Source organism: Danio rerio, chromosome 19 (assembly GCF_049306965.1).
Source record: "Danio rerio strain Tuebingen ecotype United States chromosome 19, GRCz12tu, whole genome shotgun sequence".
NCBI classification, from domain to species: domain Eukaryota; kingdom Metazoa; phylum Chordata; class Actinopteri; order Cypriniformes; family Danionidae; genus Danio; species Danio rerio.
Window position 1 is genome coordinate 25,169,654 of NC_133194.1, and position 26,971 is coordinate 25,196,624.

The 26,971-nt window shown below is 34.8% G+C and overlaps 1 protein-coding gene across 1 annotated transcript in view; it reads right to left on the reverse strand.

Moving 5' to 3' along the window:
* The window catches only part of nudcd1 (NudC domain containing 1), an 84,416-nt gene that overhangs the window by 2,414 nt on the left and 55,031 nt on the right, over positions 1-26,971 (reverse strand). Inside the window, 2 exon segments of the mRNA NM_001020627.2 lie at positions 2,594-2,753; positions 26,845-26,970. Coding sequence (NP_001018463.1) covers positions 2,594-2,753; positions 26,845-26,970 — 286 coding nt within the window.

Here is a 26,971-nt window from a genome sequence, read left to right on the forward strand (position 1 = left end):
TGCTTCTGAGTAAATGTTTGGTTCAGAATTAGCAAATTAATGCAATTACAAGTGAACGCCATGTGATGGCAGTATTTGCATGCAGTATAGTTAGCGCAACCAGTAGAATTAGAACACACTCTTGGATATTAAAATGCACTTGACTGTTAGGGCCTACTCACACTATGCTATCCGAACCATGCCCAGGCCCGTTTCCCGGATTGTTTGAGAAGTGTGAGTGCACTGAGCGCGGTTCACTTGTGTGTGAGTGCAAAACGCGCCAAAGTCTGAAACTGAAAGCGAGACATGAGTTTTAAGCGACTGTTTCATATGGATTTATTAATCATTCTTACTGTTCAGTGAATGCAAACTGCCGTAGTTTATTAAATACGCAAACCCCTCACTAAACCACAGCTGCGCACTTTCAGCAAACCTCCTCATTCCTGCAGCACGAGGACTTTATGATTCTTTATGAGCATCAAAAGTGGCTAATCTGTTTGGCGAAATATCTGACTGCGTGTCACCGCATCCATAAGGACTAAAGCAATATAACTAGAGAAATCTCCACTGTGCTGAGCAAGAGCGCTTACTGAACAGCGCATCATTGATGATGTAAGCGTGCCCAGGCCTGACTGTAATGTGAGTGCGGGCTGTCGGGGGAGATTGGAAGGGGAACAAGCGTGCTTAGGCCCGGTTCGAGGCAACTGTACATAGTGTGAGTACGCCCTTAATGACTGAAAATGAGTCAGGCTGATCACACCGAAAGGCTTTACGCATTAAGAGGTGCCTCTTTTGAATGGTTTGCTAGCGGCCGTGAGGGTTTTTCACGCTGCTTATGCGTCTTGCGTGCCTCGCGTTTTAACCATATGCTGTGCCTTTTTCTATTTTATCTAATAGTTTTGTGATTGATATGAGCTTATTTATTAAAGCTCAAATTAGATTTTTGTACATTTGACTCAAATTAAATAATAATTGCTGGTTAAATGTGTTAATTTTTTGTCAGAATATATTTTCCATGCATTCACCCACTTTAAAAAGTTTTATGATGATTGATCTGTATATTCTTAAAGCTTTGCTAATTAGATTTTTTTGTAAATTTGACTGAATAGTAACTATGTTAATATGAGATTTTTTCTATCAGACAATATCTTTACTATTATCCACTGTAAAAATTATAACATTATTATTATTATTATTATTATTATTATTATATAAGGGATTGTTTTATTGTTTTATAATGATAAAGTAAATATAAATAGCAGTGCAAATTAATTTGACTTGTAAATTTGACCTAAAATATATATATAAAATAATCTGTTTTGTGTTAATGTGACATGTTTCTGTCCGATATTACATATTCTATGCATACTGCCACTATAAATAAATTATATTTTTAAGAATTTGACATGTAGCCCTTCACTTGGTTTGCAAAAGTTGATGTGGCCCTCGGGTCTATAAAGTTTGCCCACCACTGATTTAGTTCCAACTTCCTTCAGCAAACCTGCCTGGAAGCTTCTAGTATACTTAGAAGAGCTTGATTAGCTGGTTCAGGTGAGTTTAATTAAGGTTGAAACTTCTGATTTAGTTGACTATTGGAGAAATGACTAGGAATTATAAACTGCAGAAAACGGTCAAACTACTAGCTCTACAAAACAGTGTGTTTATGACTTTACATAAAAAGTAGAGTAATATAATTATAAATATCAGTTTACAGCAACAAACAGCATAACAAGCTGTTTTTGATATCGAAAAATCAGTGGAAGTTAATACACTGTCTCGAACCAAACAGATTCCAATGATGCGCCTGCTCATCACAACACCTGATTGCGTGTTTATAAATTAGAAAAATTCAACAAATAGAAACGAAATCTCATGCATACTGAGTAGATAAAATAAGCATGGATCAATCTGGGACAGCTTTACAGCAGAAGTGTGCTTGGATTTGTTTGACTGTTCTGATTGACAGCTCCTGCATTTACCGTTCACCACAGCACAGAAGCACAGAATTCCACTCCATTTCTTTTACATTTAGTGTCACGTTTGCTTAAACCTTAGTGTCAGTCATTAATCTGAGTGGACCTGTGGTACCCTGGACATTACATACTTAGGAATATACCATCTTGCTACTGCATTATCTAAAAATTATCTCAGAATCATGTCAAAGAGTAAAGATTTACAAGTTAAAGTTAACTTAATAAAATGAATAGCAATAAGTTGTGGAATCTGCACCTATCGTAACCAACTGGGTCTAATCAGGCCTTTTTTTTCCAGTTGGATCCTGATTACAATTAATAGGGTTTAAGGTAGCACACTTATGGCATTTCATAGCTCTACATGGGTCCAGCTCCAACTTTCAAACAATAGATGTGTCCGGGTCAGTTTCAGAGTACTGCATTGACATGTCTATTTGAATTTGGGCATGGAATTTGACCCCTTTGAAGACTTTTAACTTGTTTCAAGTAGATTGCATTGTCATTGTGGGAATGAGCTGCTGTGTCTGTGGTCATCATTTGCACACTCAGAGAACCTGTCATTCCTATGATTTAAGAGATTTACAGGTGAACATTGGATTTTAAGGTGCTTCACATTGTTAACAATAAAAAACTGGCCTTACCAAGTGCATTAAAAGTAGAAATGTGCTCCCAGATATTGTTGTCCTTATCAGGACGAGGCTGCCAGAGCAATGCATCAACGTCATGTCGTAAGCAGAAAGCAGGTGTCTCGGAGGGGTCAATGTGCACAGAGAAAAGAAACTGGTTGCTTCCGAGGCTCACCTAAAAGTCCAGAAAAAGCAATTACTTTTTTTAAATGTAATTTTTCAGTTGTCAGTGTCACATGATTCATCACAAATCATTCTAAAATGCTGATTTAGTGCTCAAACAATATACAATTATTAGAAGTACTATTAATGTTGAAAACAATCTGCTTAACAGTTCTGTTCTAAGCATTTTTCAAGATTGTGTGATGAATAGAAAGTAAATAACAGCTTTTAAGGGAGAAAAATAAGTCCATTAAAGATAAGAGAGCTTTTGGATTTTATTTAAAATATCCTCATTTGTGTTCCGGATATAAACAAAGGATTCAATGGATTGAAACAACAAAAAAGCGAGTAATAAAAAAAAAAATACATTTTTGGTAAACTAACTATTTAATAAATGTGGAAAAACAATTGTCTATGGAGGATAAGAGAGCTCTCGGATCTCATCTTAAATTTCCTAATTTCTGTTTCAAAGATGAAAGAAAGTTATAGGGGACTGGAACATTAGAAGGTTGAGTAATTAATAGCAGAAATTTCATTTTTGGGTGAACTAACCCTTTATGAGATGCGGTAAAAATAACTGCCTATGGAGGATGAAAGCTCTAGGATTTCATTTAAATTATCCTAATATGTGTTCAGAAGATCAATGAAGGTCTAAGGGGACTGAAACAATACGAGAGTGAGAAATAACAGAATACATTTTTTTTGGGGGGGGGGGGGGGGGTGAACTAACTCTTTAATAAATGTGGATAAACAACTGTCTATGGAGGATGAGAGAGCTCCAGGATTTCGTCTAAAATATCATAATTTGTGTTCCAAATATAAACTAAGGTTTTGGTGGATTAAAACTACATGATCGCGAGTAATTAATAACAGAATTTATATTTTTGGGTGAAGTAACTCTTCAATGAATGTGGTAAAACAACTATAGAGGATGAGAGAGCTCCAGGATTTCATCAAAAATATTTAAATTTGTGTTTCAAAGCTGAATAAAGGTCTAAAGAGATTGAAACAACACGAGAGTGAGTAATTATTAAAATACTTTAGTTTTTGGGTGAACTAACCCTTTAATAAATGTGGTAAAAACAACTATCGATGGAGGATGAGAGAGCTCCAAGATTTCATCTAAAATATCCTAATTTGTGTTCCAAAGATCAACAAAGGACTCAAATGACATTAGAGTGAGTGATTATTTGCAGAATTAAATTTTTTGGGTGAACTTCCCTTTAGTAAATGCTCCCTTACATGAAAATATAATCAGTTACATGCCAATTAGATGTAATATTTTTTACTTTTGTATCTTTTTCAGTGTTATAATTATGTATCATTTACAGTATATACATTTACATAATTCAATTTTAATCATAAGACCATCGACAAATGAATACATTCACTCGGTGCGTTTGCCTCTTTAAGTCTTCAAATTGCATTTTCTAAATAGAGATGAAGGCTGGCACACAGATTAGATATGAAATGGATACTAAATTCTTTTGAGTCCATTTTTCATTGTGCGGTCTGCCTATTATGTCATCACTCTAGCATGACATGAGGAAGAAAAAAGATCTCCACACATATTCTCATGAAAAGATCCAATCATGGTGCACACATCTAAAATGACAGCAGGATTGAAGCGTCAAGAGTAAACAATAGCACAAGCAAAGATGGTGACAGCTGTTTAAGCCAACCAGCATAATCGTCACATCCACATGACGTAATAGACCTCTCTTATTACAAATCACAGCCATTTTCTTGTTTCACTGAAAAATCCTAAGTGTTACGACTCCAATTCTCAGTAATGTTTGTAGCTCTGCTTTTACACTTCAGCAAATGGATTTCAGGAGAACATTTCCTTTAAAATGCCATTCATGAAAGCTCATCTACCTCTTTTCACTGGACTAACTGCACATTAAATTTAGAGCGATATGTTTGGGCAGTTATTCATGACTGATGGCAGCCTCACGTCTAAATGTCTCTTCAAATTGCCAGCACTGTCATTTAGATGTAAAATACAGCTGAACTATTTCAATATATCACTCTCTATAGATCAGCTTTTGGAATTAGATTATTACTCGATTTGTCAAAAATGTGTTCGTTTCGAAAGAGAATAAATTATGAGACGTTAGGTAATACTTTAGATGCCAGAAATTGAAAGAATTTTCCTGGATTCAAAGGAAACCACAGCAGTTTACCTGGAAAAAAAAAACTGTCTATAGAAGATGAGAGAGCTCTAGGATTTCATCTAAAATATCCTAATTTGTGTGTAGAAAATACATTCATTAATCTTGAATTAAAATGTATAAATTCATAAAACTGAATAAATATTTTCAATTTTTATATTTCAATATATATATATATATATATATATATATATATATATATATATATATATATATATATATATATATATATATATATATATATATAWAAATTATTACTAGGCATGATTAAAAAATAAAAATAGACTCTTATATATAGAACTATATAGAACTATGATTACTACTGTGGGCCAGTGTTACAGTTGTTTGCAAGTTATAAGCTTCTGTGTCAGTTTTAATTAAGCAAAATTTTTATTTATCAAGATTAATAAATACCTTTATTTTAATAAATACATTTATTAATTAAAGGTTGTCATGGTTTTCACAAAAAATAAGCCCTTGACATTATCGACATTCAAAATAATTAGAACTTGTATAGCCTTATACATGTGGGTAGGCTTGACAAACCAGCTGTAGAAAACACTCTTTTATGTTAAGTCAATGCAAAGATGTGATTAGACATCCTGGGGCTCTATTGAGCGTTTCGAGGCGTTTAACACGATTAACGTGAAATTCATGCTAATTTTTGGAGTTGAAAAATCTTAACTTTGGCAGACATTTGCACCGATTAAATGATTCTATTATGAATTAGCATGTTGTTAGCATGAATAAGAATTTTGTTAGCATGCTTCTTGTCTGGCTTAGCATGTTTCTAGCATAAATTAGCATGATAGCATACATGTGTTAGCATGTTGTTAGCATTTTTTTTTTCTGTAGGAACTAGTTTGTTGTTATGTTAACAAATCAGAAGCTTGCTGTAGTATGGGGTGTGATTTTGACATAGAGCCTGTTGTTGGTTTCCCAAGGTGAAAATCCTGCAGACACGAGACAACAACTCCTCAAACTGAGCCCGGCTCAGTCAGAAGTTCTGCTGAGCTTGCACAGCTTCTGGAGGAGTTTATGAACTCACAGAGCTGGGTGCACCTCTGAAGAACCCAGGCATCCAATCTATGTCAGCCATTTAGCAACGGAACTGAATGAAGCGAATCTGCCTCTATTGTGAAGTGAATTTCAGGAGCAAATGAAGAGAATTTGATGTGCAAAGGAAGAGAGTAAGCTCAAAATATTCATGCGTTTAATTACTTTTGATGAGTAATTCAGGGTTTTTGCAGACATCATAATGTCAAATTTAAGACTTTTTAAGACCTTTTTAAGACCATTAAGTATTAAATTTAAGACCTATATCACGTTATTAAAAACGCGAGAGAAAATGCAAAAATCACAAAATTAGTGGTGAAATATTTATATATATTAAATTAAAAAGTACTAAAGACAGGTTAGATGGACTACTGAGTCTGAACTACAAAATAAAAAAAGAAATAAAGAAATAAATAAAAAATATACATCTTAAGGCTGATTTATACTTTCGCCGGTCGCTGCATGGTGGACCTTCACTGACTGTGTGAGCACCTCATGAAACAGACAAGGCTTTTTTAATTGACGTGTTGGCTGTTGAGATATTGATATTATTGGGATATTACAATTGACACATTTCTGTCTGGTTAGTTTCTGTCCTATACTCATATGCTAAAAAGGCAATAATGGCAACAACTCTGTCCATAACACCAATAAAACCTAAAATTTGGGCATCATTATTTTGTAAACTGATTCATATATTGTTCATATATTCCTTTTCAGTTATCAAAGACATTATTTTTTATTTTATTTTAGTTTGTATCTATTACATTGTTTTAACTTCAAAATTGTAATCTATTACATCAGCGTGAAACCTATGAATGGTGGAAAAACATTCTGTAATATTAAAACCACCTGGGTCTCCACTTTTGCCATGGAATCTTTTTTTGTTTGTTTGTTTTAACTAACTTATCCCTCAGGTTTTTCTAAACTTTTTCAAAAACGTTTCTCCTTTCCCACAGCTATTGCAATTTCTAGCCAAGAATAATATATTGGTCATCAGGTTATCTCTATGATGCATCATTAAGATGTCTGTACAGGCGTTTCAGACAAAATCTCTTCAAAGTGACTCTTATTCAACTCAAATCAAACGCGGTGCTGAGAGAACTGTTCACCCGAAATTTGTTCACTCCGCCAGCCAAAATGATGTTGCACGCACCGAAAGCAAACCTCCGCAAACACAGCAATGACATCACATTCACCGCGTGCACTGAGTTCGATAACAGAAAGCGGATTGGCTATTGCATGTCGGTCTCATTTGTAGTTGTAATACCGCAAATTATATTTGGACTAACGAAATAAAGAACTTCAACACCACGAAAACCAAGCAACAACAACAAAAAACTATTTAAATGACCATTAGATGTTACATGGACGTTGGAAAAATAAGACCTCTGCAAAAATATTTAAGACCTAGAACAGCAAATTTAAGACTTTTTGATCAAATGACTTAGATTTATTTGTGCAAGCCACGTCAGGTGTGATCGCCCCATTACAATCACTTTGTATCTAAAAAAAGAAAAAAAACATTGTGCATTTATGAAGTGTGGTTCACACAGGTGAGTCGGCTTGACAATTCTTGACAAAAACACCTTTCTCTTCTACTGTATATATGCTGGCAGCTAGCTCTCTGCAACTCCTACATGGTCGCCCACTGAAGCTAAGCAGGGCTGCGCCCGGTCAGTCCCCGGATGGGAGACAACATGGGTGCTAGTGAGGCCAGCATGGGGCACTTAACCTGCAGTCTGTGTGGGTCCTAATGCCCCAGTACACTGAAGGGGACCATATACTGCTCAGTTCGGATGACATGTTAAACCGAGGCCCTAACTCTCATTAAAAAAAAAAGGTCATTAAGAGGTAGGGGCTTGACCTCAGCATCCTGGCCAAATTTGCCCAAAGACCTCCAAACCATCTCCATACCATAATTGGCTTCATTACTTTTTCAATCAGCTGGTGTGCGGTCCATCCAGGTTGATGTTGCACACTGGTGGTGGATGAGTAGATCCCCAATGTGTAAGTCAATTTGAGTGTACAAAAGCACCATTTAAATGTAAAGAATTACTATTATTATTATATGTGTAGCGTACAGTTCACAGATAAAATTTCTTATGGATTTTATCACGGTCTGGTTTTGGTCGACAGGTTTTACGACTCCTGGCTCCAAGAAGTCTGGATTTTCGTGACAGCTTAAGTTGTTCAGGGGGGACTGGAAAGATAAGCAGGAAAGCTTCAAAGACATTCCTGCCCAAATACATACACACACACACACACACACACACACACACACCCCCACGAGGCTGTTCTGACAGAAAGAAAATGCACTCAGAAATCCTGAAACAGCACAAAACTAAAGTGTTATGTTTTGTAAACTTTGTACCTCATTTCTGTGTTTTCTTACCTGTGTAACCTCTCTTATAACCTGTATGTCTGTGCCTTTTAGGCCTTTTTGAAGCATAAATATTATGAGGATGTGAAAAATTACGTCGATGTACGTTTAAAACCCCCATGTTTGGTACCGATGGGTTTCTGCTGACATTTTACAGCACATGATGCAAGATCATAACTAGCATTGCTTTATTCTTTAAAGCCCTGTATTAAATGCCTGTCCGCATGCTTTGGGCGGACGCTCAAATTTGCATACGAGCAGCCCCGAGACAAAGGAAGGTTCGCACGCAAACTTTCCCCAGAAATCATTGGTCAGAATGCTGTACGGGTTGTCACGTGACCCGCAGGTATAAGCACACTTCCCCCCAAACATCTGGGCAGAAAGAGAACGTCCTAAGAAGAACATCATTGTCGGTGGCCATCGGGTCACGCGGCTTTCCTACGCCGCATGGACTTTCCCGCCACGTTTCTTTATTTTCCGACAAAAGAAAACTCAGTTTAAAGTTTGCGATCGTGTTCGTCCAAACTGCATTACAAACTCCACGCATCCAAAAGGACATCAAAAGGAGTTGCATCGGGAAAAGACCCGCATAAAGAGGGAGATCCCAGGCATTAAGTCCAGGTACCTTTAGTTATGCGATTAAGCTGTGCCCCTTTTATCAAAAAGCTGTTTTTTATAATCTCGGTGGTCCTTAATGGTGCGTGTGGAACTGAAAGTTTTGTCACTCTTTTACCTGAAATCTATATTTCCTAGCTTTACTATGTCTCTTTGCTGTTACACGTTCTATAGACCCGATATCTCCACGTGGTTTACCTTTGTTTTGTGTTTAATGTATGTTTGTGCGTTTGTTTGTTCGTTACGTCTGACTAGTCAATAAATTCCATTTATAATCAAATGAATTGTATTGTTTGCCTCACGAGAAAATGTCACTGAAATACAGATTCCCCTGCCTAGCTATTATAAGTTGTTTAAAACTTTTGAATGATTAATCTACTTCACAAGAAGTAGCCATTAAATTCCCTTTTTCTAAATGAATAGATTACCGTGTCCGCTCGGAAGAGCGGCGGCTCTGCTTGTGTTCATTTGGTCAAATTAACAATAAATTGATCCGGAATATTAATGGTTAATAATAATTTGTTATTGTTGATAATTAATATTCATAATCTGGGAATCCGCTCGGTCGCGCAAGCATGATCATATAGCTACAATCATATGTTTGTTTGACCAAACTGACTGAAGCTTAAGCCGGAATATTAATAATTAAGAATAAACCGTTATTGTTGATTATTAATATTCATAAAATGAGCTAATTTCATGTTACATATGCAGCAGGCATTCAAACTCCTTACTCTAGCAGTTAATTATCTGAGCACTAGCAGTTCCTTTATATAAATGTGCATTGCCTCTTTTTGTTAAATTGCTGAATGCCTCCTCAATTCTAAGTTACTTTGGATAAAAGTGTCTGCTAAATGACTGAACAAAATGTCTTTAAAAACATTACATTGTCACGTTTCAACACTAACAGACAAACATCTCCAACTGATTCCACTAGTTTCAAAGCAGCATTGTGCCAAGTTAAAAATACAAACTGTAATATGCTTGAAAACAGAACATGCTTACGTTTTAATTAAACTTGACTATTTTTAGTGATATTTGTCAGCAGTGAATGTTTATATTTAAATGTATTATAGCTGGCATTTCTATAATTGTCTAAAGAATTGTACATATAATGCTGTAAGACTTGAGTTCTCTTTAATGCATTTTGCTGACTACATTTAAGAGCAACATTTCAGGCTTTAGAAGTGTTCCTACAGAATGTCAATTACAATCTGTATTCATTTGATGAAAAGTCGCACACAAAGCCAACTCGTCTCTGCAATGTAATTACCAAGGGATACAGAAATGCCTCCCTGTATTGTTTACGGGAGCGAATGTACTGTAAGTGATCCCAGCGATGTGCGCATTTATGGCGTCAACGAGGCACACAAAGCGAACAGAAGGACTGATAATGAAACACATCTTAAAATAAAAGACCCGTAAAACCTCTGTTTCATTATGTTCAGAGTTGCACTTGCTGGCGTCTGGTCTCTCGGTGAGAGGTCGAAATGTTTATGACTCTGCACAAATGGGCACCTAGCTGTGCCAGAACTGCTTCACAAGAACATCACACAGTCGCATGTTTAATTCATGAACGCAGCGGTCGTGGAGAGCTCAACAATGAAGATTTCTCTTATGCTGGCAACAAAAACCCGAACAAAATTACATGTGTGACAGCCAGATAACTTTCCCTTTGTGTAAACATGAATTTAAAAAAAAATATGATTAAAGTGTCAAATCATGAGGGGGTTAAACAGGAAAAGAAAACAACCAATACAAAAATAAATAAATAATTATCATATCAACATTTGATACAAAAAAGAACCCTTCATTGGTTTTTGTGTAAATTAAATGTGCTGCTGTGACACACACACACACACACACACACACACACACACACACACACACACACACACACACACACACACACACACACACACACACACACACACACACACACACACACACACACACACACACACACACACACACACACACAAAATAAACAAAGAAAGCAAGCCTAAGCTCCTATGGTCAAATATAAATGTTCACTTATGAGTGTTTATATGCAAATGAAGGTATAATTCTATTTATCTTACAACGTAGTTGAGTCAAATGGATTTTATTTAGTTTAATTTTTAAAGATCTTTCATAAGATTTTTAAAAGGTTTTTAAAAATAATTTGTAAATGGCCAATGTTAGATAACACTTTTAATGTAAAGAAAGAAATAAAGAAATATCTAATTTTTAACGCAAGGCCCTTTTCGGGCGATTAAAAAAATATCGGAGTTAATCTATTCTCAAAGTTGGGCTGGGAGCTGGGTCTATTCTACGGCTAGACGACTTGGCGGAATTGCACTGTAGGGGGCGAGAATGAGTTTTCGAACTAGTGTGTATTCTACTGTAAAATCACCACATCAAATGTGAAGTGCAAACATGGATGCAGCTATGAAGCCTCTGGGTTTGCTTCAGGGAAAATAAATTTTTAAGAAGCGTCCCAGTGGAAACTTCGACAAAACTAAGCTTTCTATCAACAATGATAACTACCTTGGCGTTACTATAGACCTCATGGATGCCAGCTGGGAACTTCACTCCTTCGCTTTAGTTAGGCTAGGCTGTGTAATTTTAAATGACATAATTTAATTACTCAGCTTATTAATTACTACAACACTACTAGTTACCACCACATTATATTTGCTTCTTGATGATTGTTAGTTGTTTACTGCTAGTAGTGAGCTTACTCTGATGGCCCACATTGCCCTTAAATACTTGGGGACTCCTGCCACAACTGTCCCATGCGAGAGACTTTTTTTCTTTAGCAGGCCATACTGTGCAGAAGAGGAGATCTAGTTTGTCACCAGAAAATGTGAAAAAGATTGTCTGCTTGAGTGACTGGTGGAAGACAAAGCTACCGACTGCAAACAGTTCAGCACGACCTCTCCTGAGTAGGCCAACAGTTCAATTTAGGTACAATTCATGTTTAACTGTAGAAAGAGTTAGTAAACACATGCACATCTTATTGAACATCATTAAATTTCACTCACAATTATTATAGTATAACAGCTTTCTCAAGCAGTTTGTGATAGAATTTGGATCCAGAAGATGAGCTCCTGGTCTAATACGCCACCATTCTCAAAGATTTACTTTTAGTCATTATTTGGGTTGCACACATATTCTGAATGCCTTTGGCAGAATTCAAATGAGCCGTTTTAATTTTGATCAATCTAGATTAATTCCAAGATTACAGTGAGATTAATCTGGATTAAAAAAATAAATAAAAATATATGGCCAGTCCACCTCTAATATATATATATATATATATATATATATATATATATATATATATATATATATATATATATATATATATATAGTTGAAGTAAGAATTATTAGCCCCCCTTTGATTATTTAAAAAATATATATTTCCCAAATGATGTTTAACTTAGCAAGGACATTTTCACAGTATGTCTAATAATATTTTTTCTTCTGGAAAAAATCTTATTTGTTTCAATTTGTTTCTAACCTGCCTAGTTAACCCAATTAACCTAGTTAAGCCTTTAAATGTCACTGTATAGAAGTGTCTTGAAAAATATCTAGTCAAGTATTATTTACTGTCATTATGGCAAAGATAAAATAAATCAATTATTAGAAATAAGTTAAGTTAATAAATGCTTTGAAAAAATCTTCTCTCTGTTAAACAGAAATTCGGGGAAAAATAAACAGGGGGCTACTAATTAAGGTGGGAGGTAATAATTCTGACTTCAACTTTATATATATTAATTAAGGAATTAAATGAAGTTGATTAAATGATAACAGATTTTTATTTAATAAACCCAACCCTTTAAATGGAACAAACATTTAACATTTTTGTTTTATATTCCATTCTTAATAAGAGAAAAAAGTAAATACAATAGAATGTAATCATTCAGTATAGAATTTTACTGCATTTAATTTACACAGTCTAAAACTTGTACCGACAAAAAAATATTGTTCATATCATGTGATAACAAGTGTGATGGGTAAAAAATGTTGTACTTTAGTATTTGAAAGGCTAATATTGGGTTAGGTCTGCAAGATATTGAAGAAAAATTTTTTTTTTGTTTTTTTTCTTCTTCTGCTATATATTGCAATATAAGATTTATGTCCAGATGGTTTGAATTAGCATTGTAGCATTGATATCACAACGTGTGAATACGCAATATTCCCATCGCATTATTTGTAATGTCGAGTACAGATTATAGTTGACCAGGTCCAAATGTGGAATCCTTTAAGTTTAACCATAAAAATGTGAACGTTTACTAGTTGTGTGTGTGTTTTAAGGCCTGTGTAAGCATTTTAAAGGAGTTAAAAGCATTTGGATACAAATGCATTTGTAGCATTTTGTAGTTTTTACAAAAATGTATTTTATTTAATAATGTAAATAATGAAGACTATTCAACTTTATGGCTCGTTTGATTATTTTTTTTCTGTACCTGAATATTGTTAGATTCCATCTACACCACTGCTCTGCTGTATTTAGGAATGCTGGTAATTAGTTTATTATATATTCAGCAGATGCACTACTTAACAAAATCTTCCAATCTTTAACAAAAAGTAAATTGCAAAAACAAAAAAATTACAATGTACGATTTATTTATTTTTTTTCCAATACTGTGTAGGCCAGTTTAATAAATAGAGAATAACTCTATTTGTAATAATTGCATTATTTTTTCAATGGTCAGGGCAACTTTTTAGGAGTGAATCTGCATTAAATTTATAATAACTGGATAAAATTTATACAAATATAGTAATTGTTGAGTTGTACCAGTTTTTAATCCGTTCAATCCATCTCCTTGTCAAAGCACTTTTAGCTTAGCTTAGCATAGATCACTGAATCAGATTAGACCATTAGCATCTCACTCAAAAATAATTAAAAATACAGACTTCTCTGTAGTTGAAATTTTGATTTTGTTATTCCTGATCTCATATTCGCAATCATAATCTTTATAAGCGCAGCAAGTGATTCATGTTTGCGTAATTCTGTGCATGTAATATTGGACCGTTTATATCCTAAGTTAACAACTTCATTTACTTTATGTGCAAAATCAAACCAGTTTAACTCTTTTGTTTTGTTCCATAATAAATAAGTTGTGCATCAGAGCATGCAAGACACACATAAGCGCTATTATGTGACTATGAGACGGATCAGATATAATAATGTCTGCAATCTGCGATGTTTGCAGTCTGAAGACCATTGTCCGAGATAATTCTACAAATTAACATTAATGATCAATCTTTGTTTGTAGATTTTATAAAATAAATGCATTAGAATTTTGCCTTTTGCATGAAGTGCATTTATTTAATGCTACATTTCAAAACGTATCTGAAAACATATGGATGAGTCAGTTTCTCAAGTTATTGATTAATATAAAAATATTGATCAAATAAAGTGAATCCAATTACATTTTTCAATTCAAATTGCATTTGTCACATACACAGTATGCTATGCAGTAAAATGCTTAAACAACTCGAGACCATAAAAAAATAACAACTTAAAATAATAATACTAAGAATCTAAATTTTGGAGAAATAGACATGCAATAGAAAATTTAACATATTTAAAGACTTTATATATAGAGTATGTTGCTGTGCAAAACAGATTTGACCGTGATGACAGTGTTCGAGTCTGGCAAAGAATAATTCCAAAAGCAGGTAAGACAAAAACAAAAGCCAAAAACTAAAACAAACATGAAAATAACAGAGTGAGAATGTGATAAAAATCAGAAAACGTGGTAAAAATCAGGCTGCCATCATGGCTTTTCTTTTTCTGGATTGCTTTTCAAAACATTGTCGGTTGAGTTCAGGGAAGTGGGTGGGCGCTGGTCAATCTTTGCTTTTTAAAACACTATCGGTTGTATTTAGGCAAGAGGGTGGGTGGAGGTAGTTGGACAGTTAGTCAGTCACTTGACAATGGGTGGGTGGACGTAGTTGGACAGTTAGTCAGTCACTTGACAATGGGTGGGTGGAGGTAGTTGGACAGTTAGTCAGTCACTTGACAATGGCCTTTAGTGGATTTACTTGAATCTAAATTTTGGAGATCTAAAAATACAATAGAAAATAAAAGCAAATAGAAAATATTTAAAGACTTTAGATATAGACTATAGACTTTAGAGTATGAGGCTGTAGAAAAAAGCCCAAAGAATAAATAAATAAAAGAGCTATTTGTACAAACAGAAACACAGAAATGTTTCTAATGGAGTTCCTGGTGCATCAGAGAGAAAGAAGTGTCTCCTAATTTATTTAGATTAGGAGTGTATCTTTACCCAATTAGATTAGTGAAATAATCGATAAATTAGTCCATAAATTAATAAATATAAAAACAGTCGTTACTGCAAGTTCTAGTTAAATGGTTTCAAAAATGTCAAAACTCAACTGTTTAGCTTGTAAAATGAGTCCCTTGCCAAAAAAAATTTAAAATAAAAGTCTAGTGTTCTGTTAATGGTTTTAGGTATTCAGATTTTAAGAAAACTTGCCCTGGCCCTAACAACATTTCTTCCCCCTAAATAAAGTCAAGCAAGAAGAAAAAAAGGCTTCCCTGAACCCAACATTTGGAACAGAACATTTCTGGAGATTGCGATTTATGTAGCCAGTGGCTGCATTTCGTCTTAAAAAAAAAACACTAGGGGGCGGTAAGATGCAGTTCCTTTTTGCGCTAACCAACTGACAGTTTACCTCCGTATGTATGACTTTTCAGTTGTTACCAGTTTGTCCAGTGGCTCGCACGCAAGACACAAACAAAATACAACAAATAAAACAAACAAGTAATCAACAGGGTGAGTATGTGGTAAAATCTGAAAGGGGGGCGGGTGGGGCTATCGGTCGGTCGGTCAGTTGACAGCGACCTCTGGTGGAGAACAGCAGTTTTGAATGGCACTCTTGCGAGAAATTTGAGATCTTAAAAAGCGTACAGTGGCCTCTCGCAGAGCCTGGGTTGCCTGAACTACATGAATTCAAAAGTGGCAGCAGATAGGTTAAACATTCACTTAACCATGCGGACTACACAAGCAGCTTCTGAACAATGCATTTATAATAGTGAGAAATATGAAAATAATCATCCATCACCGCATCTAAAGTATTACTCTATCTCTGCTTATCAAAAAGCACTTAAACTCATCTCAAACGGCTCTCGAGATACACCTCATTCGCATATACAGTAAATGTCAGCCCTCTTCCTCACTTGTGGCTCCAGATAAAAGATGAGTGTGTGTCTCGAAGGAAAGGTGCCACTCGTTAGTGACACAAAAAAGGAGATACAAGTTCTTTCTCCAGCACCCAGCTGAGGGACACAGACACACAATCTGAATCAACATGGGAAAGGCTCTTCTCACAACATGGAGAGAGGCAATCTGTGAGCGAGTGCACTCTGGAAAGGTCAGTGTGTTTCGCTGCATCAATGTAAGTGATTTAGAAGTGAGAGGAAGAGAGGAAATGAAAGAGAGAGAAGCAGGTGGAATTTTATTCTATGACCAAAAAAAAAAAAAAAAAAAGCTGAAAGCCTTTGAAAAATGGACCGCATGTATGCAGACAAAAGCAAAATGTACAATAGGAAGAGCTCCTTTGAGGTGCACATAAAAGGTATGCGATAATGATAATTATAATGCATAAAAAAACAAAACAAAAAAACAAACAGGAACAAGAAAAATAATAATTATAATCAGGACCATTCAAATAATTTTTACTGACTATCCATTTAACATTCAGCAGGATAACATATTTTTCTTCGACTTACTATAATTTATATGTTAATTCTACTACTAGCAGTACTACTACTATAAATAATAGTAGTAATAATAATAACATTTTCAAATCTAAGTCAAGTGGATTTGAAAGCTTATTTATTTACTATGATGATCCAGATAAAATTATAAAAATAATTTCATATCCATGTATTTCAAGTAATCTATAATAATTTATAATAATTTAAAATAATACTTAGTTTCTATTAAGTATTTATTTATTATTCTAATATATCTATTTATTATGTCTATATTATACACTCACCAGCCTCTTTATTAGGTACACTTACTAGTACCGGGTTGGACCCTCTTTTACCTTCAGAACTGCCTTAATCTTTCATGGCATAGAATCAACAAGGTACTGAAAATGTTCCTCAGAGATGTTGATCCATATTGACATGATAGCATCTCGCAGTTGCTGCAGATTTGTCGGCTGCACTCCTTGATGGGAATCTCCCATTGCACCATATCCCAAAGGTGCTTTTTTGGATTGAGTTCTGGTGACTGTGGAGGCTTTTTGAGTACATTGAACTCATTGTCATGTTCAAGAAAAAAGTCTGAGATCATTTGCGCTTTTTGACATGATGCGTTATCTGACTGGAAGTACAAGTAGTATGGTCATAAAGGCATGGACATGGTCAGCAAAAATACTCAGGTAGGCTGCGGAATTGATACGATGCTTGATTGGTACTAATGGGTCCAAAGTGTGCAAAGAAAATATCCCCCACACTATTACACCACCACCAGCCTGAACCGTTGATAAGGCAGGATGGAACAATGCTTTCATGATGTCGACAACAAATTCTGACCTTACCATCCAAATGTTGCATCAAAAATCGAGACTCCTCAGATCAGGCAATCTTTTTCCAATCTTCTATTGCCCAATTTAGGTGAGCCTGTGCCTAAACACATGAACTGTAGCCTCAGTTTCCTGTTCTTAGCTGAGAGAAGTGGCACCTGATGTGGTCTTTTGCTGCTGTAACCCATTTGCCTCAAGGTCCCACTTGTTTTGCGTTCAGAAATGCTCAGCTGCATACCTTGATTGTAATAAGTGGTTAATTCTATCAGCTCGAACAAGTCTTGTCATTCTCATCTGATCTCTGGCATCAACAAGGCGCTTGCATTTTTCTCTTTTTTTCCTCCTTTTTCTGTAAACCCTTGAGATAATTGCGCATAAAAATCCCAGAAGATTAGTAGTTTCGGAAATACTCAAATATTCCCACCTGAACAACCATGCCACGTTCAAATTCACTTAAATCAATTTTCTTTCCCATTCTGATGCTTGTTTTGACCTGCAGCAGATCGTCTTGATCATGTCTACATGCCTAAATTCATTGAGTTGCTGCCATGTGATTGGCTGATAAGACATACGTGTTCATGTGGACAGGTGTACCTAATAAGCCGTACCTAATGAGTAGTTGGACTTTACCTAATAAAATGCGCGCGCACGCGCACACGCACACGCACACGCACACACACACACACACACACACACACACACACACACACACACACACACACACACACTTTAATGAAAATCTCTTTTCTGTACATTTTTTATTCTACTTTAAAAAATATAACAATATGGCCTTTTAATAATGCCTCTCTATATATCATGTTTGTTTACTGTATTTGACTAATTAGAAAATTTGTCAAATTATTCACAAAATGTGGTTCTGTTGTTGCTTTGATTACTCATGACCATCTGTAAGTCACTTTTGAAAAAAGCATTTAATTAAATGTAAATCTAATGCAATAATAAAAGCTTTGCAATAAAAAGTATCTGCCAAATAAATATATGATAATGGTAACAAATGAATGTCTGTGTAATTGAAGTGCAATCCATGTGAGTTTTTATCTTTAATTCACCACAAACGAGCATCCCACTATAAATGGAAGGCAGCAGATCATGCATACAACAAATAATTTTACATAATTTAACAATTCTAAGCAGGGTTCAGTATTAACATGTCATCTGTGAATGACACATAGTCCTGCAGTGGCATTTGTCATTACTATACTTTGCAGAATTCAAATGAATATTTAACATTCCTAAACACATGAATTGTATTTAAACTGCAATGTGCATTTATGTATTTACATATAATTTAAATATTCATTTAATTATGAAAAATGCTACTCATTGCTAGCAGGCTTCTCAAAATAAGTTGTGCTATAACAACATAACAACAAGTTAATTCATAATAAAACATGCTCAGAAAATGCTAATTCATGCCAGAAACTTGCTAACAACATGTTAATAAATACTAGAACTAGAATCCCACTAAAGCATGCAAATTCACAATATACATCCTAATAACATGCTAATTTATGTTAGCTATTTCATGCTAAAATAAAGCTTGTTAAAAATGAAATGCTAATAAAAAGGATTTCTGAAGCCACCATAAAGTTTGTCTTCAAACTTTAATATCTAGCTATCTTCTATTCACCACAAATGATCATTCAGGCAGAAGATCATGCAATTAACAAATAGTTTTAGATAATTTAAAACAGTCTTCCAAGCAGGGTTCAGTATTAACATGTCATCTATAGATGATACATAGGTCTGCCAGGCTATTTGTCAACAACTATACTTTGCAGAATTTAAATGAATACATATAATTTAAATATTGCATTATAATAAATGCTTGGTCCTTGCTACCAGGTTTCTCAAAATAATGTATGCTACATCAACAACATAACAAGCTAATTCCTATTAAAATGTGCTAAAACATCTGAAATCATACCAGAAACACGCTAACAACATGCTAATTCATACTGGAATCATGCTAACAAGATATCAATTTATACTAGAACTAGAATCAAGCTAAAACATGCAAATTTACACAAGACACATGCTAACTCATGCTAAAAACAATGCTAATGACATGGCATTTCATGCTAAAACCATGCTTGTTAAAAAGTAGTACTAAAAACATGTAACTTTAATATCTAGCTATTTTTAATTCACCAAAAATTATAATTTAGGCAGAAGGTCATGCAATTGACAAATCTTACATTATTTAACAATCTTCCAAGCAGGGTTCGGTTTTAACGTGTCATCTATGGATGACACACTGAGCTGCTGCGATATTTGTCATGAACTATATTTTGCAGAATTGAAATGAATATTCAATATTCCCAAACACATGTTTTATATGAACTGAAGTGTGTATTTACATATTTACATATAATAATAGTTTAATTATGAAAAACGATATTAATTTTTGGACCTAGCTACCAGGTTTCACAAAATAATTTGTGTTTTATCAACATAATATGTTAATTTATACTAAAACATGCTAACAAAATGATTATTCATACTAGAAATTCATGCCAACAACAAGCAAACTCATACTAGAAACATGCAAACATACTAGAATCATGTTAACAACATGCTAATTCAAACTAGAATAATGCTACCAACCTGGTACTTTATACTGGAATCATGCTACCATCAGGGTTTTCATGCTCACAACATGCTGCTTCATACTACAGTCGTGCTAACAATATGCTATTACCTTCTATAATTATGCTACCAACAGGCTGGATTCATGCTGACAACATGTTAATTAATACTAGAATCACACAACATTCTACTTCATACTAGAAGCATGCAAACGACATGCTACTTCATACTAGAAATATGCTTACAACATTCTAATTCATTCTAGAATCATGCTAACAAAATTCTAATTCATATGAAAACTAAATCATCCTAAAACGGCATCTCACATGCTAATAGCATGCTAACCCATGCTTAAACTGTGCCAGTAAGACACCCTTTCATGTTAAAAAATATGTCAATTAATGTTCTAAACATGCTAACAACATGGCCTTTCTTAATAACTTTGCTAATAACGTTGAATCCAAACTTTATTATCTAGACATTTAATCTAGTAATATCAATTCATTTTATGATCTCGCAACCAGGTATCTCAAATAATTAGTGCTATCAACTCTACTACTATTATTTTCTGCATTAACATTAGGCATATGACAATATCAAATTATATTTTATCACGATCTGTATGGTATTATCAAGATTTGAATCTATGCAGTAAAACGTTTAGAAAGGTTAAACAGCTAAAGCAAGACAAAGGCACTTAAAACATGTGGAAAAATATTTAAAAACCTTTACTAACATGGCTATTACTTACTTTAACAGACATAATAACAAAAATACTGTACTGCTTTATTATATATACATTATATATACATTATATACATTATATATATATATATATATATATATATATATATATATATATATATATATATATATATATATATGTGTGTGTGTGTGTGTGTGTGCGTGTGTGTGTGTGCGTGTGTGTGTGTGTGTGTGTGTGTGTGTGTGTATATGTATGTGTGCGTGTGTGTGACACTTTGAAACATTGTCTCATTAGTATTTGTTAGTTAATGGATTGAAATCAACTTTATAACAGTAATTTTGATAAAATAAAGAAGACAAAGACTACGATTTTAACGTGCTATTAGACATTAACTAAGAAATCAACATTACCTAAGATTAATAAAAAGTTTAGCAGTTTTCATTGTGAGATTAGATTAAATAAATGTTAATTATTGAAGCCTTATTGCACAGTGTTATCATACAATAGCCCTATAAGTAGTCACAGAATTTTCAAATCAATATTTCACCATGTAGAGCAGATTGACATGTGAATTTGTTAATGTTTGAACTACTGTATTAAGCTAACCAATCATGTCTCCAAACATTTGGCCTCATTATAAACACCACTAAAAGTTTAAATAATAAATAATTATCCACTGTATTCTAAAGTACCCATGATATCAATATTCATTACCACAGCCTATGAACAATGCATGACTATAACAGAAAAAATACCTACGATTCAAAAGCCATCATTTACAAAGTATTCATAATCAGGTGTAATTAGTCCCTCATTCTTTCCTGTATGAATAGGTCCAGCATATTCAATCTATATACTAAATAACTAGAATAACCTGACTTGATTAGCACAGCTGGTGCAACAATTAAAGTCATTATTTGCAAGATTTAAAGGGAAAAATGATTAAACATTGAGATTTGTGGCATGACAGACCTTTTGAAATTCCTCATAATATCACAGACTCTCTTTCAGTGGTTTCACTATAGGTGAGTTATCTTTTTATGATTGCTTGTCAAAAGAGAAACAGTCAGAGATGTGGCAAGCGCAAGACTGTTACTCGCAGCACGAGATGTGAACAGAGAAAAATCAATATTGCGCTTTTGCACTCGCTCTATCACAGCACAGCTTTATTCAAAACGTATTACATTTAAAGATTACAGCACCGATCCTAAGCATCATACCGACTTTAAAAAAGACAAATTAGTTCAAATGCGATTCAAACATTGATCTGAAAGAGACTCAGTCATTTTTGTTTCATTTATTATATATAAACTGCTGCCACAATCTTCTCAGACAGGGGTCCGTTGTCCATATCCTCATTTAAACTTTCTTATATGATTTGACTTGTAATCTTGATACCTATTGCTGTTTTTTAACCAGTTAAACTCTGCTGCTATTTTGGGATTTCCACCTGGATATTGACTACCCAAATTTAAAAGCTTCACAAATCCACATGCAGAGGTGTAAATGCAAAAATTTGGTATCATTTTAAAGAAAACCCTTTAAATTGTCGAAAAACACTATTAAAAGTGTTTCAAATAACTGTATATGTTGTCTGTGTTATAATAAACACCTATAAAAGGAGGTACTTTTTTTTTTATAAACTCAAATTTGAAAGTGTACCTTTTAGGTTCTGTGTGGTCTAGCGTGCTGTAATTAATTTTGGTGGTTTGGACCACGTCAGACATATAAAAGGATTACTTATGCACATCTTCTCAAAAACAGAGGAGACTGGCCCTGAAGTGCACAGCATAAGGTAAGAGATGACAGCTGTCTGTGCTATCTGGGGTTGCTTATTGATCATAAAGGTATTGTTTTCATTTCTGCGCCATGAAAACACTGCGATTCATTCAACAACTGTTTGATATGTGAATATAATTCAGCAAAAAGAATGCTTGAACCATTTGAGCACCGGCAAGAACTTTCATTTGAGCTATAACTTGTACATGTCATAAGTGAACTATATGAAAATGAACCAAGGTTCAATACCCAGCTCAGGTATCCGAAAAACTGAGTTTTTAAGTGTAAATAACTTTTATACAGTAGAATAAAAACCAAAGTTATGTATATGTGCATAAAATATTGATTCTACAATTTCAAACGAAACCACTTAAGGGGTTCTGGTGCAATGCTAGCCCTTTAAATCTTCAAGCGAAAGACGATGACGTCACGGACCCGGTACCAGGTCCGCAAGTTTGCGAATTAGATAAAAAACATCTGGATGAAATGTGCAGTTGATTTTTGTAAAGGACAGATTCATCTGTCTTCGAAACTCTTATCAGCAATGCAGTAATTGGTGGGTGGCAAGACAGAAGCGTTACATCATCATCTAATAAATATTCAATTATCAGGTAGGTGAGTGAAATTACATAAAAATTAGCAGTAAATTAAATGGTTTGTTAAATGATAAACAAAAAACAAAAAAACTTTTCAAATTTGTTCTAGGCCATTTGTACAGGCTTTTATGACTTCTCGGCTGGATTACTGTAATGCTCTGTTCACTGGTTGCCCAGAATCCTCTATTAACAAACTTCAGTTGGTGCAAAACGCAGCTGTCAGAGTTCTTACCGAGTCTGGAAAATATGACCATATTTGCACAATTTTATCCTCCTTATACTGTTACATTCCATAATAATTATAAAATATTGCTTTTCACCAATAAAGCTTTAAATAATCCAACCTTCTGTCTCACTACAATCCAACCCGCTCTTTAAGATCTCAAACCTCAGGGCTTGGTAGTACCTAGAATCGCAAAGTCTACGAAAGGAGGTCAAGCCTTCTCATTTATGGCTCCTAAAATCCAGAATACTTCCTGATAATGTCCGAGGCTCAGACAGACTCTCTCAGCTCAAAACTTGATTAAAGAACTTGATAAAGGTATGATGCATAAGTGTGCTCCACGCAGGTGAGTAAGTTTGAAAACCACCTGTAGGACACACTCCTCCTGTTCTAATGCACCAGATATTTTGTTAGAAATACTTATTTGCTTTACATGTTTGTTTCTGTGTTTGGTTAATAACTGCTATTTTAATTTATAGCACTTCATTTTGGCCTTTTGTGTTTAAATACACTATGAACAGCAGCTACGCTAATTATTTTTTTTATTCTCTATAACCACCTGGGGATATCATGCAGAGGCCTCTAAAGATTATGTAGTGCCATTGATGCAATCTGTGAAGAAATTATGCCAAGGTATCCATAATCCTGGACCAAGCCGTATCTTGAGCTTACTGTGGTGGTCATGGAGAGGTGGAGAGCATGAGACTGATTCCAGAAAGACACCAGAGACAGACGAGTCTTTGTATTGATCCTGTGGGCCAACATGATTCCCCGCCAGTGACCTACCCACACCTGCAGTTCTCCACAATGGACCTCCAGTGTTCTCCAGCCTCCGGCACTTAGACTACAGCTCTGCACAGGAAGTTTGGCCAGAGGAGAAATGGTCTTGCCCAACTGAGCCTGGTTTCTCCTAAGTTTTTTTTCCCCTTTACTTTCGTCAATTGGTGAAGTTTGTTCTTTGCTACTGTCGCCACTAGCTTGCTTGGTTTAGGACTTGTGGAGCTGCATATCAATGGATTTGCTCCTCAGTGTTTGGACTTTCAGCAGTAAAAATGAAACCACCCTGAACGGAACTAAACTGAACTTCAACTCTGAAAACTGGACTGACAGTTTCAATTTACTAGAACTTCTACGTTAAGCTGCTTTGACACAATCTACATCAGGGGTCTCAAACTCAATTTACCTGTGGCCACTGGAGGCTGAGATTTGAGAAGATTGGAATATTTTAAACAAAATTAGACAAAAATAAATAAAAATTAATAAGAAAATAAATCAATCAGTAATAAATAGTAATAATAGTAGTAGTAATAATAATAATAATTAGATGTACTGTTATCCGGCGTGCTGTTGTTAGAGAAAAAGAAGCAACACTGTGTTGTTGTCATTTGTTATGACTACTTTTACATTATATAGAAGTATATGTAATGTTGATTGTGTGAGGTAATGCAAATGACCCACAAATAACAGTGAAACTCTATAATTGGTCAGGGTTTTCAGGGACTCCTATTGCAGATGGACAGGTGTCAATGTGTGACTGTAGACGACTACATTAGACTTCTCTTTTATCCTGCCGCGTACGCATCCCTTTGATTTATTTTCTGCTCCCTGTGTGCAAAACAATAACCACCAACCATTGAGCATGATTGTAAAAGCAAGAAAGATGATTGATCACACACAAAAACGCACACCCCTGCTTGTGACAGCTAATGTCCCGCCCCCGAGAGGCATATACCCCATTGTGATTGATGTGTTCGTTCAGCTCCACACACACGCACGCACGCACGCACGCACGCACGCACGCACGCACACGCACACCCACACACACACACGCACACGCACACGCACACACACACGCACACACACACAAAAGAAAAGTGCCATGCATATCAAACTTGCAGGCCGCACTAACATTAAACTATCAAATTAAGGCGGAGGCCACAAACTATCGTCCCGTTGGCCGCAATGGCCTGCAGGCCACGAGTTTGAGACCCCTTATCTACATTGTAAAGTGCTTTATTAAAGCATTGAAAACTGCTTTATTTGCAAATGTTTTTTTTTCTATATATAAGTTGTGCACAAAAATCTAATTCGCATATGTTCTTCATATGGAAACACAGCTAGTGAGAATATTGGTCTTTTCTATTATCATACACTCTCAGAGATTGAGCTAAACCTATGAAAGTATCTTTTCAAAGTTCACATTTGTGTCTAAAATGTCTATATTAGAATATTAAGTATTGATAGCTAAAGTGTATATACATATAAGTCAAAGTACAAAACCATTCTCTACAAAGCCCTTGAAAAAGTGCCACCCCGGTGATCGTTTTTCTACCTTTTATTTCAGATTGTAGATTACATAATAGTTTAAATTATCTTTAAAAATTCAGATTTAAAATTTAATACAGTACTCTTATAAAAAAAAAGATTTGCAGTTGGTACATATTTTCAGTAGCACCTCCACTTGAAATTACACAATCTAATCCTGTTTATATGAAATAAACCTGCTCCCAACCACATACAAAGAACAGTCCTAAGATAATTTTTTACCTGTACAATATAGGTTGAAGTTAATGGTGTATATTAGTTTTGCATAAATTAATGTGCCCTTTTAATATTTCCTTCATGCAAACCACAACCATCTAACAAGCCCATTAAATCCAATGGAGTCCTATATTTGCACCCTATAATCTTCTACATCAATAGACGAAAATACTAGAAAATACTGTCAATACTGTCAATTTCCCCCATAATGTTCAGTTCAAGCTAATAACAAAACACTAGGGTTAAAAATTAATGGTGACTAATAGAAGTGCAAAGAAGATAACAAAAATCCCAATGTACAAATTAACTGAATTTGTTACAGCTGTCATGAAATTTTGTGAAAATAAGCTAATGAGTCCATTTGTATTAATACAATGCATTAGATTTTGTAACCGTGAGCATTATAACCAATCACATAAGTCACTTGAATAACTGATGTTTCTTGTGAGCTTCAGAACACAGCAGCCAATCATGTGTGGCATGAAATTAATCGCTGAAAATGCTGGAGTTTTGTTTTCGCTCACTGACTGAATTGTAAACAAATTATCTTATTATAAACACAAACATAATGTGAATTATTCAGCAAAAACTGCATATTCACTTACCATAGAAGCAAAATAGTTCTCAGTCTGAGCTCACAGTACTTGAAGTAATAGTAAAGTTAAAGTAAACTGGCAAAAAAAAAACTCCATATGGAATGAGTTTAGTTGTCAATGCAAACTAAAAACCTAAATATTGTCAGACCCCAATGTGTAGATAAATCTGCCACATGCCATTTCAAAATATACCTAAATAATAATAATAGAAAAGCTAAATAAACCTGACAAACTACAGACAATCTGCTAATTTCATTCCACCTACTTACCACATTGTTGGGCTTCAGAGTTGCACCATCAAAACGCATTAGTGTGGAGCTGTCCTCCGGAAACATGTCACAGTCCTCCAGTTCCTGCGCATTACAAGGCGGCTTGTCCTTCTCTGGGTTTGGATTC